This window comes from Cygnus atratus, chromosome 20, assembly GCF_013377495.2.
Source record: "Cygnus atratus isolate AKBS03 ecotype Queensland, Australia chromosome 20, CAtr_DNAZoo_HiC_assembly, whole genome shotgun sequence".
Lineage (NCBI taxonomy): Eukaryota > Metazoa > Chordata > Aves > Anseriformes > Anatidae > Cygnus > Cygnus atratus.
The window spans coordinates 7,834,065-7,850,141 of NC_066381.1; the positions used below are offsets into that span (position 1 = coordinate 7,834,065).

A 16,077-nucleotide genomic window follows, 5' to 3' on the forward strand; every position below is an offset into this window, starting at 1 on the left:
CTCTTCTGATTGCTTAACATTTACTATTTCGATTTCACTAATGTACATTTACTATTTACTACTTCACCGGTGAATAACATTCACCATTGCACTTGTAATAACAACAGCCTGCATACAAATACTACTTGCTGTGCAGTACTATGATAGTATGAACTATCTGGGATTAATTTTGTGCTAGTCTGCTCCAAACTAGGGGCAACAATACAGAGAGTTGAGGGATTAACAGAAGCCAAAGAATTGTTGGTACAGGAAGTAGAAATGTGCAGGATCATACATACCCCAGACATCCTGCCACAAGGTGTCAATATTTCTGTTAATAATAATATATTAAATAAAAAGGGAACACCAGTGCTCTCTGTGTGTGTGTGATGGGGGGAATTTAACTTCTGCATTAAAAAATTAATATGATGAGGGGCATCTGAGAGCTGATATCTTTCTTAAATCATTGCTGTGAGTTCACTCAAGTGGATCTGTCTTCAAATTTCTATTTTATGTGACACGTCCACGTAGCAAGCACCAAAGGAGAAAGCGAACAGTACAAAAGCCCTAGAGGCTTTTCCAGATGTATCCTATCATGCTAGGTATACTAAGGGTGCTGATAGAGACATATGGAAATGCTAAAAATTACCTTTCAGTAACATAAGTTTGCCTTTCAGTAGCTCTTTGTATCTGCAGTTTTATTAAAATGTCACTAGTGTACGCCTTGAAACCTCAGTTAGGCAATCTACAGTAGAGTCACTTGTCTCAGCGAGCACAACGAGACGTGCAGATCTGGAGAATCATCAGAGGAAGAGAGCTGCTTTTGCCTGGTACCTCCAGTCCTCCTCCTCACTTCATCTTAAAGCTGGGAACCATGAGGTTGTTCTTGTACCTGCTCTTCCTAATGAGTGAGTCTTATCTCTGCATTTATTTTCCATGCATTAGAAAAAAAAAGTCTTAAAAAGTCTTTATTAGAAAATGAGAAATCTTAGTCTAGAAACAAAGTAATTTCTGGAGACTTGGATCACTCCCTTCATGTGAGCCGATAAAATGATTCTTATGTAGGAAGTTCAGGATGTTTGGGACTTGTATGGAATAAAAGTCCTTAGTTTGTAACGTGGGTTTCTACTTTTTCACAGAAATCCGCATGTTTGGATGGAGAGAGTTTTATAGTGCTCATCCTTAGTGGGAGAAAAGTGGCTGTTGGGTGAAATTCCACTCAAATACAAAACAAGAAGCAATCTTTGGCCTTCTATAATTTTTTATTTCTTTGGATGTTTGCTCATCATGAAGTAGGTGGGTGCACTGTGGATTAAGCAGTGTGTGCTATCAGAGAGACTTCCCATGAGTTTTTGGCTTATTGATCTCCTTAATAAGTGCTCTAGAATAGAATTTTTTTACAAGAAAATTTAGAACCTTTGTGTGAGAATAAGAATGCATAAAGTAAGGTATAGGTATGAGATGAGTTAGGAATATTTCCCAAGTCAGCATCAGTATCCACAGCGTTCTGTCCTGTAGCCCAGTGGGGACAATTCTGTCATGAAGTCGTCTCTAGCTGCTTGTCCCAGAAAGGGTGACACCCTTCTGGTGCTGCTCTGTTAGCTCCAGCAATTGACAACTGCACTTGGCATGTTACCGGCCTCACTTCCAGCAACTGCACAAATAAGTGCTAGTTGGATCCTGTATGGCAGAATTTGTTTGTCTGGTTTCTTTTTCAAAAGACTCAATAGTGTCTAGATCTACTCCATCTGTACAGAAAGAATATTGTTTAAGTATTCATTTCATGCCCTGATCAGCATCACAGACTTTCTGGCAAGCTTTGTATTTCGAATGTGTTTGGGAAAAAAAATGCTATTAATTTTATTTGTTTAATGAGATGTCAATCAAAGTTCTCTGTAACTTGTTTTGCTGTGATTATAGATTTAATATCAGGGTTTATGCTCTACTATTTTCCTTATTTGCATTTGACTTCTACATGTTAGATGATGATGTTTTATTTCTGCTAATACCCCTGTTCTTGTGTTTATCGTAAGGTGCTTAGGTAGCTCCCAGCTTTGTTAAACATATAAATTATTAACGGAGGTGCCCACAGAACTTACTAATTTTTTTTTTTCAAATCTTGATCTACCTTGATCTGGGTTATGCAAAAGTAAGGTGGAGTAATTGGTGGAGGCTTCCCTCCTTGTGTGCTTCAGTTGCTCTTTTCTATCACTCTCCTTTAGCAAGCCTTTTAGCATTTGTGGGTTTTGCTGTTGAAAGTGGCAGTGCAGCAAAGTGCAGTTGTCTGTCTTGGTGGGTCTCGGTTAGGTTCTTGGAACTTATCTGAAAGATCTGTGCCGAGGGTGTAAGCATGTAAACTACAAATAATTTGCTTGTATAGTTGGTTAATCTATTACACACATTTTTTCCCCTCAGGTTAAGTACAGTACACTTAATTCGAATACCTGAATGGCTGAAAGCTGAGTCGTTTGTGTTGGAAATCCCTGCGAACAGGGAGTCAGGAGCAAAAAGTTTAAATAACGTGACTTTGCAGCATGAGAGCAGGAGAACTAGGTGCAGAGTTGAAGAGTCCTGTTCCCAGGCCAAATACCGTGTGAGCACAGGAATATTCAGGAGTGAGATCATCTGTGGCAATCATTTTTTCTTTTTGTTGTCTGCTTGAGAGTTGCCCCTGACTTCAAAGACAGCTGAACTCGTTCCAGCATATCTGGAGCTCCATTTCAGTTTTGCTTTAAAGAAGTTTTACTGGAGGCCTTTGTAAATGTATGGAATTTTTAGACTATTACAGTGAAAGCATATACGGATGTCTAGAAGCATCTCTGAGTTAATTTAGGCCTTTTAGTTGGTAAAATGAGATAAGCAAAGTAAGGAGGCAGTTCAGGATGGTTTGCCTACCCTCTGAAAGGGATGCATGCCATGGCCCTGAAGTATGGGATGTTTCAGGAAGCAGAAGCAGACTGAAAATGCACCGCAGCCAGGGCACATTGCATGTCTTTGCCCTGACTGTGGTATTTTACTTCTTCCACCTGTGCATTCGTAGCCAGGCTGGGAAATGATATGGAATTAACTGAATAACCTCATATTCAGCTCTGAGTGAAGTTAGAATCAGGAGAGATTCTAGATGGATACAATTCACATTTTGTTCTTTACTAGTTTCAGTCAGGCATGGAGTTTGTGGCCACAGACATTTGAGGTTAGTACAAGGTTTTCAAAGCCGTCACATCGTTGACAGGGATTTGGTTATACAGCACAGCTCAGTGCTGGAACTCACAGCATTTACCATAGCACCTTGTTCCCAGCCTGCGCAAGAAATCAAGAGCTGAGATGTGAACAGCAACAAAGGTTGGCTTGCCACAGAATCTGACAGTTAAAACACCAATATATCAGCCCCATTTTTGTGGGCTGCCTTGCACAAAGCAAGTGCATTCATAAAAACAAAAACAAAAAACCTTTAGGATGCCAGTTCAGTTACAGCTCTGTGGATAAGTTTCTCTTTTTTGATGGCCATTTTGTATCAGTTTTGAGAATTTATTGGACTTGTAGCAGAGCTGCATCCCCAGCAGAATATCCATCACATATCAGGCACGAATTTATTCTCTTGCTGCAAAGCTTTTTTTTTTTAAAAAAAAAAAAAAAAATCTATGTTCACCTCTCTTTACCATGTTTACAGCAATGTTAATCTTGTGGGGAATAATCCCTGCTGCTACCCAAAGAGCTCTTTCTTTAATCTGATGGTTTCTGTGTCCTGGTCTGCTGAATATCAACTTTACAAGACATGATTCCACTGGTGCCATCCTGAAGTGGCATGTCACTTCCACAAGCCATGGAGTTTTGTTTCCTCTCCTGTCTAAATGCGTGTTTGAGCTTCAGTAGTAGGAATGTTTTGTTCTGTTATAAAGGTTGACCTTGGATGCCAAAACAGGACTTGCATTACTTTATCTTCCATTAGGTTGGGCAAGAAAATTATTTGTTAATCTAAATGAATGAAATCTCCATAGCTTGGTAACTCTCCCTCCCACCAGCTGTCTCTGTGCCGTCATGGTGGGTAGGGTTCAGGGACAGCTGGCTCAAGAGCTTGTGCTGGTAACGAGGACTCTACAGGTCACCATCTGTGCTCATTTATTTTTATTTTCAGTGATCAAGTCCTTGAGGAGCTTTAATGTTGACACTGGCAAGAAGTGGATCACACCGCACACAGACTCTCTGTTGTGGCCCAAGGTTCTTCAGCACTCAGATGGGAACACAACCATGTAAGGAACAGAAGAAAGAAAAACATATCCAGGCTTCCCAGGTCTTTGTGAATGATTGTGGTCTGAGCTCACGTGGCTTCTCATTTTCTACAACTGTTATCACAGGTTCCTCTGCCTGGGACCCAGAACTGTTCTTTGGTTCTTAGGGGCTGATATTAAAGTTTCATCAGCATTAGGTGTCCATTGTCAGCTTGTTAGCCTTCATGATGCTTCTCCCCTCACCCTCTGCTAAGTCATAGCACTGTACAAAAAAGGCTATCTGCTCTTTTAACCAGATGGCAGAAGCAAGCAACTGTTTTTCTGCAGAGCTCCCTGGTATATCGTGTGGTTTCGGGGGCTGCAGCAGTCATGTCTACCCACCAGCTGCCAAAAGTTATGTTGTGAGCTTAGTCTGAAGACCATAAAGAGCTAGAAACTGCTATATTTTGACTGTTGGGTTTGTAGGGGAACAGAAAAGGATAGCTAGGCTGGTGAATAGAAGCCAACCACAAGTGGTTGCTATAGAGATAACCTATATTACGCTTAGCAAAGTAGTAAGGCTGTGCAGCAGATAGCTCTGGAGTAAAGAAACCTTTCCTATCCTGTCAGCACAAAGCGGCTGACTCACAGAGCAGTCTCCATTTCATATGACAGTGCTGCCATTTCCTAGGATGGGGTTTGGACTTCCTTACTGCATTCTAGCCTCCTTTTATCTCCAACATTTTATGGACAAGTCACTTCCAGACCTCTTCCTTGGTCTGGGCTAGCTTTCCTGAATTCATTGTTCAGATCAAATCCTACTTGCAGTGACAGAGGAGTGGGGGATGAGAGTAAAACCCCTTCTTTAACCCAGTTCAGTCAGTGGCAAAACTCCTGTCTGCTGTGACCAGAGATTGCTGCAGAAGGGCTGCTGGCTGTGTGGTGGAAACTTCCCCTGCCAACAGCCCAGACAGAGCCCGTTTGGGACAGCAGAGTGTGGTGAGGGAGAACCTCATTCTTCCCTTCCTCAAGGATCTGAAAGAGAAGCTGAACAAACTCGGTGGTGTGGATATTGTATGTTCCGATTTCCAAAAATGAAATTTGCTAGTGGTGTCTTCTAGTGATGTCTGGGTGTGCAACCAGCTTGGAGTACTATCAGTTTGGAGGCTTTAGCGGAACAAATGGGAAGGTTGAAGATTTGTAGGAGGAAATAAGTGTTTTCTTAGTAGCTTGTTCAGCTCAAAACCACACCAGTGTCCAATTAATTATGAGAAATGTTGTCAGGATAAGGTGTGGCACCCTAGCCCACAGATGTTTTTTCAGCACTCTTCAGTATCAAAGGACTCTTCCTGATTGTGCCACCTTCCCTCTTTTCCGCTTTTTTTCTCTTGTTCCACAGGATTTTAGTTACTTCCTCAGTAGACAAGGGGTTGGGCAGGCTGAGAAAGTGCACTGTTTTGCAGGACAAGATCCAGTGCAAGGAGATACCTTTGCAAGGTACAGTCCTACTTCCCCTTCCCAATACTTGATTTGACATGGGCATGAGGATGTGCGGAAGCAAGGTGTTTCAGAGAGTACTGAGCACATTGCTAGGTCCCTTAGCTCAGCACTTCTTGGCAAGAAATGCAAACCCATTGTCCCAGAGGTTGGGAGTGATGTCTTTGGGGGCTGCAAGACCTCTTCTGCCACGGCTAGGTCTTTGCCTAATCTTTGCTGAAGTAGAGGCAAAGTGTTTTGTTTCCAACGTATTCATTACTGCTAAAACTGCTGATAACATTGATTCTTATTCTGTCTGCCCAAGGCTGATAAGTACCATATCCATTTCAATTTTTTTTCACCCACACTGTTCTCCCCTCCTTCCCTCCCTCATTCATTCAATCATTCATTCAATTTCAGGAAAAATTAAAGGCTCCAAAAACATCCAGGATGGTGGCATAGCTATTGACAGGAATTCCGACTGGATCCTGGTAAGGGACCGAAAACATCCATGGCTGGGAATGACTGGATTTTTCCAAAACACTGTGTATGTTTGCAGGGAAATACAAATGAGCAGACATAACAGAAGGACAAAAGCCGAAAGCTCTTGGCTGGATACTGATTGGTTGGAAAGCCAGCTGGTGCCTTGCCAGCCAAGAGAGAAAACTCAGAAGGGCCCTTTTCATTTTCATCAGCTGAGGACTGCAGTGGACCTTGTACTTCACTGCAGCCAGCCCCACTCAGAGGAGAAGCGAAGATTGGCAGAGAAGGCTTGAGAGCCACTGACTTGGAGACTGACACCTTCAGCCTGGTGGTACCCCAGCCTCACACTTTGTGGGAGCTCAGGTCCTGGCTAACCTGATGCAGCAGGGGTCACAGCAGGGAAGGGGGTCACCACTTGCTTTTTGACTCTTGCTAGGAGGCCTTTAGTGCTGTGCAGGGGATACTGAACGTTCACCAGATGGCATCTTCATTCATCCTCTGTCTATGGCTCTGCTCGTTATTCATTAGCCTTCCCTGCCACCCCCACAGGCTTGCCTGCAGAAGAAGCATCGCCGGGCCTTCACCACTACAGAGGACCTGAATGGAGTCTGTACTCTGCTCACCGCCGACTTGCGCAGCACGGCTTTCCTCAACCTCACCAAGATGGGTACAGGAGCACAGCCAGCATAGTGCCTTTGCAGAGGGACAGAAATAGCAGCATGAGGCTCTGACCTAACAGCAGGGGCCTTCTGAGTTCCTAACCAGGAAGGTCAATGGTCCGCTGGGAGAGACTTAAGAGTTGAATTTTATGATGTATTATACTGACTTCAACAGGGTTACAAGGTTCAGCCTTGAAGACTAGCACAAAGCACCAGGGATTTTCTGTTGTGGTGTCCCGTGCGTACCAAAGATCCAGCTCTTAAGCCTGGATTTAGAAAAGCATTTATATTCTTAGCAAATGGATATGACAGACATCCACTGGGATTTTTAAAAATGCTCAATCAGTCAAGGTTGTTCATTCCAACTTGACTGAGCTATTGTGGCATTTAATCAAGGTAGCAGAGAGCTGGTTGCGTGGCCTTGCTCTGCTTCTTGCAGTCACTGTAAAGAAGCTGAGAAGATTACATTAGAAACCTATATGGTCTCATTTCATCTTCACTAGGAAACAGATCCTGATTTTAAGGTGTGTTAACTAGAAGAGTATTTTTAAAATGTAGACTGTCTTTTTTGTTCTTGCTTTTTACATTTTTTAGTTGAGACCAAATTAAGCGGCATTCAAAACAGAAACAGCAAAGGCAAGTTTACTGCCACCAGCAGCTCTATGAGCACAAACAACGTCAGCATTACTTGTGGTGAGCACTTTGGCAGTGCATGGAGCAACCACATGTGCAAAGGTAAGTACCGGACATGAACAAACATTACTTCCTTGAAAGCAGCTTGTATTCATGTGGGGAATACAGGGAGGGACAGGGAGGGAAAACGCTGAGGTTTTGAAGGTTATGGTAAAATTCAATGATTATTACCATCATCATTAACTGAGAATTTTTAAAAATCAAACTTATTACTACATCATCAGCTAGACCTGCTTTCAGAATGGCTGGAAGTGGTAAAAAAAAAAAAGGTTTGTTTTTTTTCTAATTTGTTGTTTATGTCAATGTTCTTGAACTCTTGCTAAATGTTAGGATGTTTCAGTGCTTTTTCAAATGTTCTTTTATATTTAACTGCATTGACAGAACCGGGAACAGAGATTGCTGTCATTCTGGGTGGATCAGAGAACACCAAGTCAGATGATTTCCAAAGCACCAAGAACTCAGTCATCAATATGATGAAGTCAACGTGGCAGAAATGCTCAAAGGTGTGTGAAACTGCTCAGTCTTGTTTTCTGGTAGGCAGGATGACCGGAGCTCTAATGAAGAATGGAAAGAGTCCCCCAGTTCTCATACTTACTGCTGTTTAAACTACTCGCAGTGATGCTGGTAATAATTCTACATATTGTAATGCAAGAGTTAAATGTTAGTGATCCAAGGATGAGAAGTAACTGAAGAGTGGAGTGGAAGATCTAGGAGTGAGTTTTCACGCCAGTAGCATGCCTAGATATTTTACCAGACAAATCTCTCAGGACACCTTGAAACAGTAGACATACAAATGAGTGAGGCTTATAAGCCATTACTTTGAATGATTTAAATAAAGCCTGATATTTGGGGACAAAGTGAGGCTGAGCCATGTGGTCTCGAAAGATCTGGCCGGACAGATAAATACAGAAAGTTCAGACAGAGAAATCATTTTAAGCCAAAGAAAATGAAGTCAGTTCCTGGAGTTGATCCAAAAGGGATCACCAGAATACAAATGTGTGACGGAGAGATAAAGATAGGTGATCTGCCTTCCATTTGCAATGTAGGCCTTCCATGTTTGTGCAGTAAAGTTTGGGACTAAACTTGACACTCTGAGGGACTTAGGGATCCTGCCTTAGATCTTGTCTAACCAACACGGCTTTGCCATCTTCTTTCTCCAGGTCAGGTTTGCTGTGGTGCAGTATGGAGAACAGACGCAGACTGAACTGAGCCTGCAAGAAAGCTGCAACAGATTAACTGCTCTCTTCAAGGTCCAAAATATGAAACAGCAGAGTTCACAGACTGACATTGCAGCCACACTGCAGCATGTATTGTGAGTTCACGTGTCTCGGGAAGCTCCTGGGACACTCAAATGATTCCTTGCATTCCATGTACATCAATACAGCCTCCTGCACCTCCTCTCTATTCTTCTTGTTCTCACACCCTCACAACTATCACTTTCCCAATGCTTCTCTTAGTGACAGACTCTGCCAACAGAGGCCTGTGAATGAATCTGTCTGGGGGTCTGTCAGGTCTAACTCTGGCTTTCACAAGGAGAAATTGCCAAGAGGCAAAGTGTGAAGTCCTTCCTGGCTGACATAGGGGCATCAGCATGAAAATGATGTCACCTGGGTCTTGCTTTCAGCATGTGCTTGTTTGTACACCTGAGGCCTTTCCCATCTTTTTCACCCATCTGCTGTGTCTCCCTGGGAGTCTTGCTTTCCTCGACTCTATTTTCTTCCCAATAGCATGACTCTGACAATACTGAACTTCATTGTAAAAATGCCCCGTGTGCTACTTGTGAAGGCAGAGCTACCAGTTGTGGATAGCCAACATCCCTGGAAGTATAATGTGCGCGTTTGCTTTGCATGTCTGTACTGTACAGACTCTCGTGTGCTGAGAGTTCAATGAACATCAGCACCCTGCCAGTAGCACTGAGATTTCTGACTCTGAAGACATAGTTTGTCCCATAAAATACCTCTAGGCTTGTTTTTCTACAGGGATAAAGTCTTTAATGACAGCCATGACTCCAGACAGACTGACAAGATAATCATTGTCATGGTATCTGGACAAGTGTTTTTAGAAAACCATCAATTGAGAAATGTGACGAACTCCCTCAAAATGGCTAAGGTCAAACTCTGTGCTCCTAAGGTGAGTAGGAAGAAATGTCAAAGCTACATTTTTTTGCTTCTAAGCTCATATGTCGGAGAGAGATGTTTCCATCCACCCCATGTGTCCACTTCAATGCTTTAGCAGTGGGTGGAAGAAAAAGTGTTGCATTAGACATGCAGGATGTCCAATCTGAGATGCTCTGGTGGCTCCCTTGCTTGCCCAGGCCTCTGTCTTCTTGATTCCAGAGAGCTTGTTTTGGAGGGTGTTAAGGAATAAGTTATAGAAATAAAAGTGTCTGACTTGTATAATTCTTGTGGCTCTAGAGCTTTTGTTAGCTTTTTCTTTGCAAATAAGGTTTTACTGTGCAATCTAGGATCAGGGCTGCTTTACCAAGCTTTCAGAAAGCTCCCTTTCAGGCTGTCAAGTTTTTAATTAAGGCAATTGTGTGTGTGTGTATGAAACATGCAGTCTCCATGGCTGTTGGCTTTTCTCCCTAGATTGGAGAGTTCATTAGCAACCAGTGGGTCCCAGAAGAGCTGCAGAAGGATAGAAGTGTCATGTCGTCTGCATATGAAGATTTTGACAGTTTCCTTTCAGAGCTGCAGAGAGACACTCTGATTGAGTCAGGTAGAAGAAATTCCACTCCTCACACATCTCCCTTCACTGTAACTTATAGAGTGGATCTGCGATGGTGGGTAGCTTCATGGCTTAAGGAATGTAAATACATCCATCCAGGTCTTAGCCTGTTCTTGCAGTCACCTGCCCAGCAACAGTAAAACAAAAAGATTATTTCTGTTACATTCATAACAGTCCTCCTTAGCCAGCCAACCAGGAGGACAAGAGGTCATATTCTGTATCTGTGACCTGCAGCCAAAACATTAGTATGGAAAGACAGATGGACTGCAATAGGTGCTTTAAAATGTACACATTCACCTTCCCTTCAGTGTTTCTGTTATGATACTTATAATTCTGTGTGTACTTGGAGCAGTTTATTTCTATTAAGCTGTAGCTGTTTTTTTAAGATGAAGACCTGATCCCCACAGCCTTCAAAACTCACAATTTTTTCCATAGCACTCATACTCTTGAACCTGAAAGCAGTATGATCCGCTACATACCGCAGGGATGAGGAAGAGTTCAGCTATCAGGCAGCAAGGTGCAGGAACACTGCATGGGCAATAATGCAAGGTTTCAGTTCACTGTTTTCTCTCCCTGTTCCCTGTCACCTACATTCAAGTTTTTTTCCTGTTTCAGCTGAAAATATTCCAACTGAGACACCAGGACACAGAAACATTAATGACAATGGTGGCAGCACGCTCCCTTCCTGGATGGAGAGCGACAAAGAGGAGGAGGAGGAAAATGGCTTGCGTACGTGGTGAAGTATCTTTTAACAGAATCATGCTGTGGACTGTCATGGACTGATGAAATCTGGGGGGTTGCTGTGCTGTAAGCTTCCAGAGCTGAGCTGTGGCTCACGCTGAAATGACAGTGGGCAGTCTTGCTGCCATTCAGTTGCTTGTTGGAGTGAGATTATTTGTGTGTTGATTGATAACACTGGATAAAGAACTTGGTCGTGACCAACATTACTGAGCTCCAGGGAGCCTTCTCCTTACTCCTTTATCTTCCATATCCTGGCAGGCTCTGGGACAGAGATTGCTTTTATTTTGGATGGATCAGGGAGCATTGAACCAGACGATTTTGAAAGAGCAAAAGCATTTATCCACAAGATGATGAAAACACTGTATGAGAAGTGCTTTGAGGTACTCCCTACTCTCTTCAGCAGGCTAAAAGTACAAAGTGTGCTGTGCTTCATTTAAGCTGCCTTTTCACCAGAATTTGGGACTGTGCAGGTTAATTTCCATTAGGATGGGAAAGCACTTCCATAACTTGCATGTGTTCTTGACGTAATTTTGCTTACATAGCAGTACATCCTCAGTCTTGATCCTAACAGCACTGTAGAGAGAAAAGTCTGTGATTTGTTTGCTTAGAAATCCCTAGCCCTGCTATGACTGCTTGGAGCCCAGTGAGCACCATCTCTCCCTTCATACGAGGTGACAGTCATGACTTTCTTGTTGTTTCCTGTCTCTGTTCCTGTATCGTAACATCTATACCCACAAGCACAAAAGCAATGATAATCAGATCATCCTGGAAAATGAAGGAACAATGCAGTAATATCACAGATAATCCTCTCTGAAACCTGCACATGTGCCAGAAACATAACAGGAAAATGCAAGTACTTAAATACAAATTAGCGTTTCCCAAACCAATTTTTTCTGCCTGTACTGACAGTGTTTTAATTTTCCTCGCCTATAATATATTTATAACAATCCTTGTTTCTGCAATACACATATTTAAAAGCCACTTGCTCATAAAAAATATGTTCTTTCTACATAGTCTGGATAATATTTTCTTTTGGGGTTTATGGGCTAGTTGTTGCAGAGAGCTCTCATTCTCTGAATCAACAGTTGTCACAAGCAGATGCTTACCTGCTGCTTTCTTCCAGTGTGATTTTGCAGTGGTGCAGTATGGCTTTGAAATCAAAACTGAGTTTGACCTGCGAGAAAACTGGAATCCAAATGCCACCCTCCAGAAAGTACTTGATATTGTGCAGGTGTGCAATGTGACAAAAACAGCATCTGCCATGCAACATGCCCTGTAAGTAACAGAAAAAAGGAGCTCAAGAAATAATGAAGGTGATTTCTGGGGCATTTCATCAGTAAGGGAGAGGGACTTCCATGAACATTCAGGTCCTGAAAGCAGTCCTGTTTATTTGGAAGAGGTTGAATGGCAGGCAGCAGTTTCTGTGCCATATTTTAGAAGGTTGTAAAAGTCATCTGTCAGTGTGTAATTTCTGGTATGACAGGGCTCAGGAAGCTATAGAATGAGACAGCACCTGGCCATTTTAAGATAAATGAATGTGAAAGAAAATTTCTTGTCTCCTTGCTATGACTGTTAGCTGCAAATGTTTCATTTTTTGATGTTTTAACAGGGATTCTATCTTCATTGAAAGTCACGGATCCCGGAAGGATGCAGCCAAGATCATGATTGTGCTTACAGATGGGGAAATACTCCTGGATGAAATGAACTTGACAACAGTGATAAATTCGCCCAAAATGGCAGGAGTTGAGCGCTATGCTATTGGGGTGAGTTGGGAACCTACTTGGATCATATCTTCCTTCCATTTCTGGGTAGCACCGGGCAGGGGAAGAAAAGGAGAACTGAACCATGTGTGTCTCCAGTAAATAAGGGAATGAGCACATATAAAATAAATATATGAAAGATAAAGCTATGATATGAACTGTTAAGCAATAAAGAATAAACAAATGTGATCAAAAAGTATGTCAGGCATGAGAGTTTCTCAGTTCAAGTCTCTGGTAGGTTTCTTCTCACACTATCACCTTTGCCTTCTAGTAATGTCATTCAGCTATCTCTTCTCATTCTTTCTCTTACAGAGGAAGATGTTTTTTATTATGATGCCTTGTGACTTATTGATTTCCAAACTTCGTTGTTGGGTACAACAAAGTTGTATACACCAAATACTGCACCAGCCAGTTACATGAAGATGTTTTGTAAAGGTCTGGTTCCAGGAGACACTCAGATTGGAAGTCAATGAATTAGACAAATCAATTAGTATTTCTGGGTTTACATAGGGTGGTTGAAGCTGAGATTTTTACCACCAACTCGAGCGATTCCATCCTTAAGTACGTGGGAATAAGAAGACTCTAAAGGTTGCTTCTTCTGATTAATTTGCATCTCTTCTGCAGGTGGGGGATGCCTTCAAAAAACCAAAGGCCCTGAATGAGTTGCGGCTAATTGCATCTGGTCCAGATGACACTAATGTATTTCAGGTGACCAATTATTCAGCATTAGATGGGCTGCTTTCAACCCTGCAGCAGAGTATTATTGGGATAGAAGGTAAACAGAAGCTTTTCTATTTCATTGCTATCTTTTGAGGAATAAGGAAAAAGTGGCTCACCCTATTTCTATTGCATCGTCAGGTACTCAAGGTGATGCTCTGGAATATGAACTGGCACAATCTGGTTTCAGTGTGCAGATTTTGGATAAGGCAAGTGTTCTGTATTTAACCCTGCTAAATGGTTGTATGCTGTGCTGCTGTTTTAATACCTGTAAGGATTCAGAAGGTCTTATACAAGAAATGATGCTGATACAGAAGTTGGAGAACTATGTAGTCAAATCTCATTTGCAAGCCATTGCTTGCTTTGAATGTGTTAGAGAAGTAAAAAATACCACTTTTTAAATGTCGGTTGTGAATTTTATTTTAGGATGGGGCCTATCTCACATAACCCCTGTTATAACTACTGGATCCTTTTTATTCTAATGCACAAAAGAGCTAACTTCAGTTGACAGCTTTGATTTAGTTGGCATTTGTATCTCCAGTGTACAAGACCAGGGACTCCATCATGTTGCAAATAAAATAATTTTGCTCTTTCAGAATCCTCTGGCTTAAAACACTGGTCCATCCAAGACAAGCATGATCTCTGTCCTTGTCAGGAGGGGAGAACAGTGGAAACTGAGGAAGCTAATGAACATTTAGCAGCATTGGCTGTAAGGATAACAGTAATTGGATTTTGCAAACAATGACATGTAGAGAACTGGGAGATGTACAGCTGCTTCTCTGATGTTGGGCAGTCATCTTGTACCTTCAATACTAGGAGCTAGTAAAAATGTCCATGCTACATGGTCTAGGAAAGAATGCAGGAGTTGTAATCCAGAAAACATTGCAACCTACTAAGCAGCTTTGCAGACTGATAGAGGTCACTAGCACTGGCAATTGCCATGTGTTCCTCCATTTTAATTTGCACTATGTTGTTTCTGCAGCGAGTCTTAATGTTTGGTGCTGTGGGTGCCTTTGACTGGTCTGGTGGAATTCTGCTGTATGATCTGGCAACCAAGACAGCTGTTTTCTTGAATGAATCAAAAGAAGAAGCCAAAAAAGCAAAGTACAGTTACCTAGGTAAGCAGCTTACCCCTCTCTTGAGATCAGTGACAACCTGGCTGCAATTTTGTTTGGTTTGTTTATATGTAGGGCAGTGTGTTCTGGCACTGACAGCATTTACGTGAAGATCATCTCCTGCAGCATCTAACTGAATTTTTAATATTTTCCATAACAGGGACAGAGATTCTAATGCAAACACTGTCTCCCTGTACAGCCTATTTGCTCTTATGAGTTATGATGCATTGTGGTGCTATTCTGTTAACACATCCATTTGGTTTCGCAGTATAAGAACACAGTGAAGGGCATTTTTGTGAGCTGATAAGTATAAATATTTGACTTGCTGTGAGTGTCTGGAGAAGAAACAGTTTGTGAATCAATACTCTTCTTGGCATAGTGACAAATAAGACCTTGCTTATTCACCCTAGTGCTTTGTAGCCTTACGGTCCCTGTATCTCCTGACTGTAGCCTTGGTCTTAAAGTTCTTCTAGGTCATATGAGGTGCTGTGGACTGGTTGTGTCAGGATAATCCTTCTGTCATTACCTCCCTGTTACAAAAGCCCCGTAACAGATCTATTTTTGCATTTTATATGGAGTATAATGTTTCCTTCACTTCTATGAAGAATTCTAAGCCTGCTAACTTGCAGAGATAATAATTAAAAAGAAAAAAAAAAGTGCGTATATTGGATAAGCATTCAGGAACTGTGACAAATGCTAAGAAAAGTCCTCAAGAGTTCAAGCACATTTTTCAGAGCAGCAGTTTATTCAATTACCTCACAAGCTGTTAAGAGAAGAAAACCTCAGCTTTGCTGGCTTTTCTCTCAGGAAAGTTACCTGCTGTTTCCTAATCGATATTCTGATGAGCTGGTCTGTAATCAAAAACATGGGCCACAACAACTTGACGTGGTGCAAACTCTTGGATCTCACTGAAATATGTAGGCCCATGTCTAAGTCCAAGCTCTGTGGGCTTTTTCCTTCAGGCGTAGAGTGTGGTACTGACATGTATGATCTTTTTGTTCCTCGTGTGAATGCACCAGGATACAGCGTGGCAGTGGTGCGCACAGGCTACGGACCTTTGTATGTGGCTGGAGCTCCGCGGCACAGCATGACAGGGAAGGTATTGGTGTTTCAGGATGGCCACTTGAAACAAACCCTGCAAGGAGAACAGGTACTGTGCTTCACTCACACAGGGGCAAGCAGGTCAGTAGGGGTGAGGGGCACAGCATACATCTAGGTTGCTCAAGCAACAGCCTCATTTTCTCCAGACAAATTTACATCCTTTGAAGCAAGAGTAAAGCCATTATAAATGTTTGAATAAATCCATTAGCCTTATTATTACTGTTAAACCCACTATGGTCAGGCAGCCTCATTTTTTCAAATGAGATCTGTTGAAGTCTGAGCTTCTGGGACAAGTTGCTCAGCTGGGGGAAATTATCAAAGTTCAACTGCTCACAGCAGGCTGCTGGAGGGTACTGGCACTCACCTCACTATGTTTTCATTGGTTAGAGGTCTCACAAGTAGGAATCATAGAACTGCC

At 42.2% G+C, this 16,077-nt stretch overlaps 1 protein-coding gene across 1 annotated transcript in view; it reads left to right on the forward strand.

The window, feature by feature from the left end:
• Positions 1–220: 220 nt before the first annotated feature.
• The window catches only part of ITGAE (integrin subunit alpha E), a 32,883-nt gene continuing 17,026 nt past the window's right edge, over positions 221–16,077 (forward strand). The window contains exons 1-18 of the mRNA XM_050714787.1: positions 221–887; positions 4,115–4,229; positions 5,587–5,684; positions 6,084–6,154; positions 6,696–6,813; positions 7,400–7,540; positions 7,880–8,001; positions 8,659–8,810; positions 9,478–9,628; positions 10,087–10,216; positions 10,841–10,954; positions 11,225–11,346; positions 12,090–12,241; positions 12,576–12,729; positions 13,351–13,501; positions 13,585–13,652; positions 14,426–14,561; positions 15,578–15,708. Coding sequence (XP_050570744.1) covers positions 854–887; positions 4,115–4,229; positions 5,587–5,684; positions 6,084–6,154; positions 6,696–6,813; positions 7,400–7,540; positions 7,880–8,001; positions 8,659–8,810; positions 9,478–9,628; positions 10,087–10,216; positions 10,841–10,954; positions 11,225–11,346; positions 12,090–12,241; positions 12,576–12,729; positions 13,351–13,501; positions 13,585–13,652; positions 14,426–14,561; positions 15,578–15,708 — 2,160 coding nt within the window. The 5' untranslated portion in view covers positions 221–853. The remainder of the gene's footprint in view (positions 888–4,114; positions 4,230–5,586; positions 5,685–6,083; positions 6,155–6,695; positions 6,814–7,399; positions 7,541–7,879; positions 8,002–8,658; positions 8,811–9,477; positions 9,629–10,086; positions 10,217–10,840; positions 10,955–11,224; positions 11,347–12,089; positions 12,242–12,575; positions 12,730–13,350; positions 13,502–13,584; positions 13,653–14,425; positions 14,562–15,577; positions 15,709–16,077) is intronic.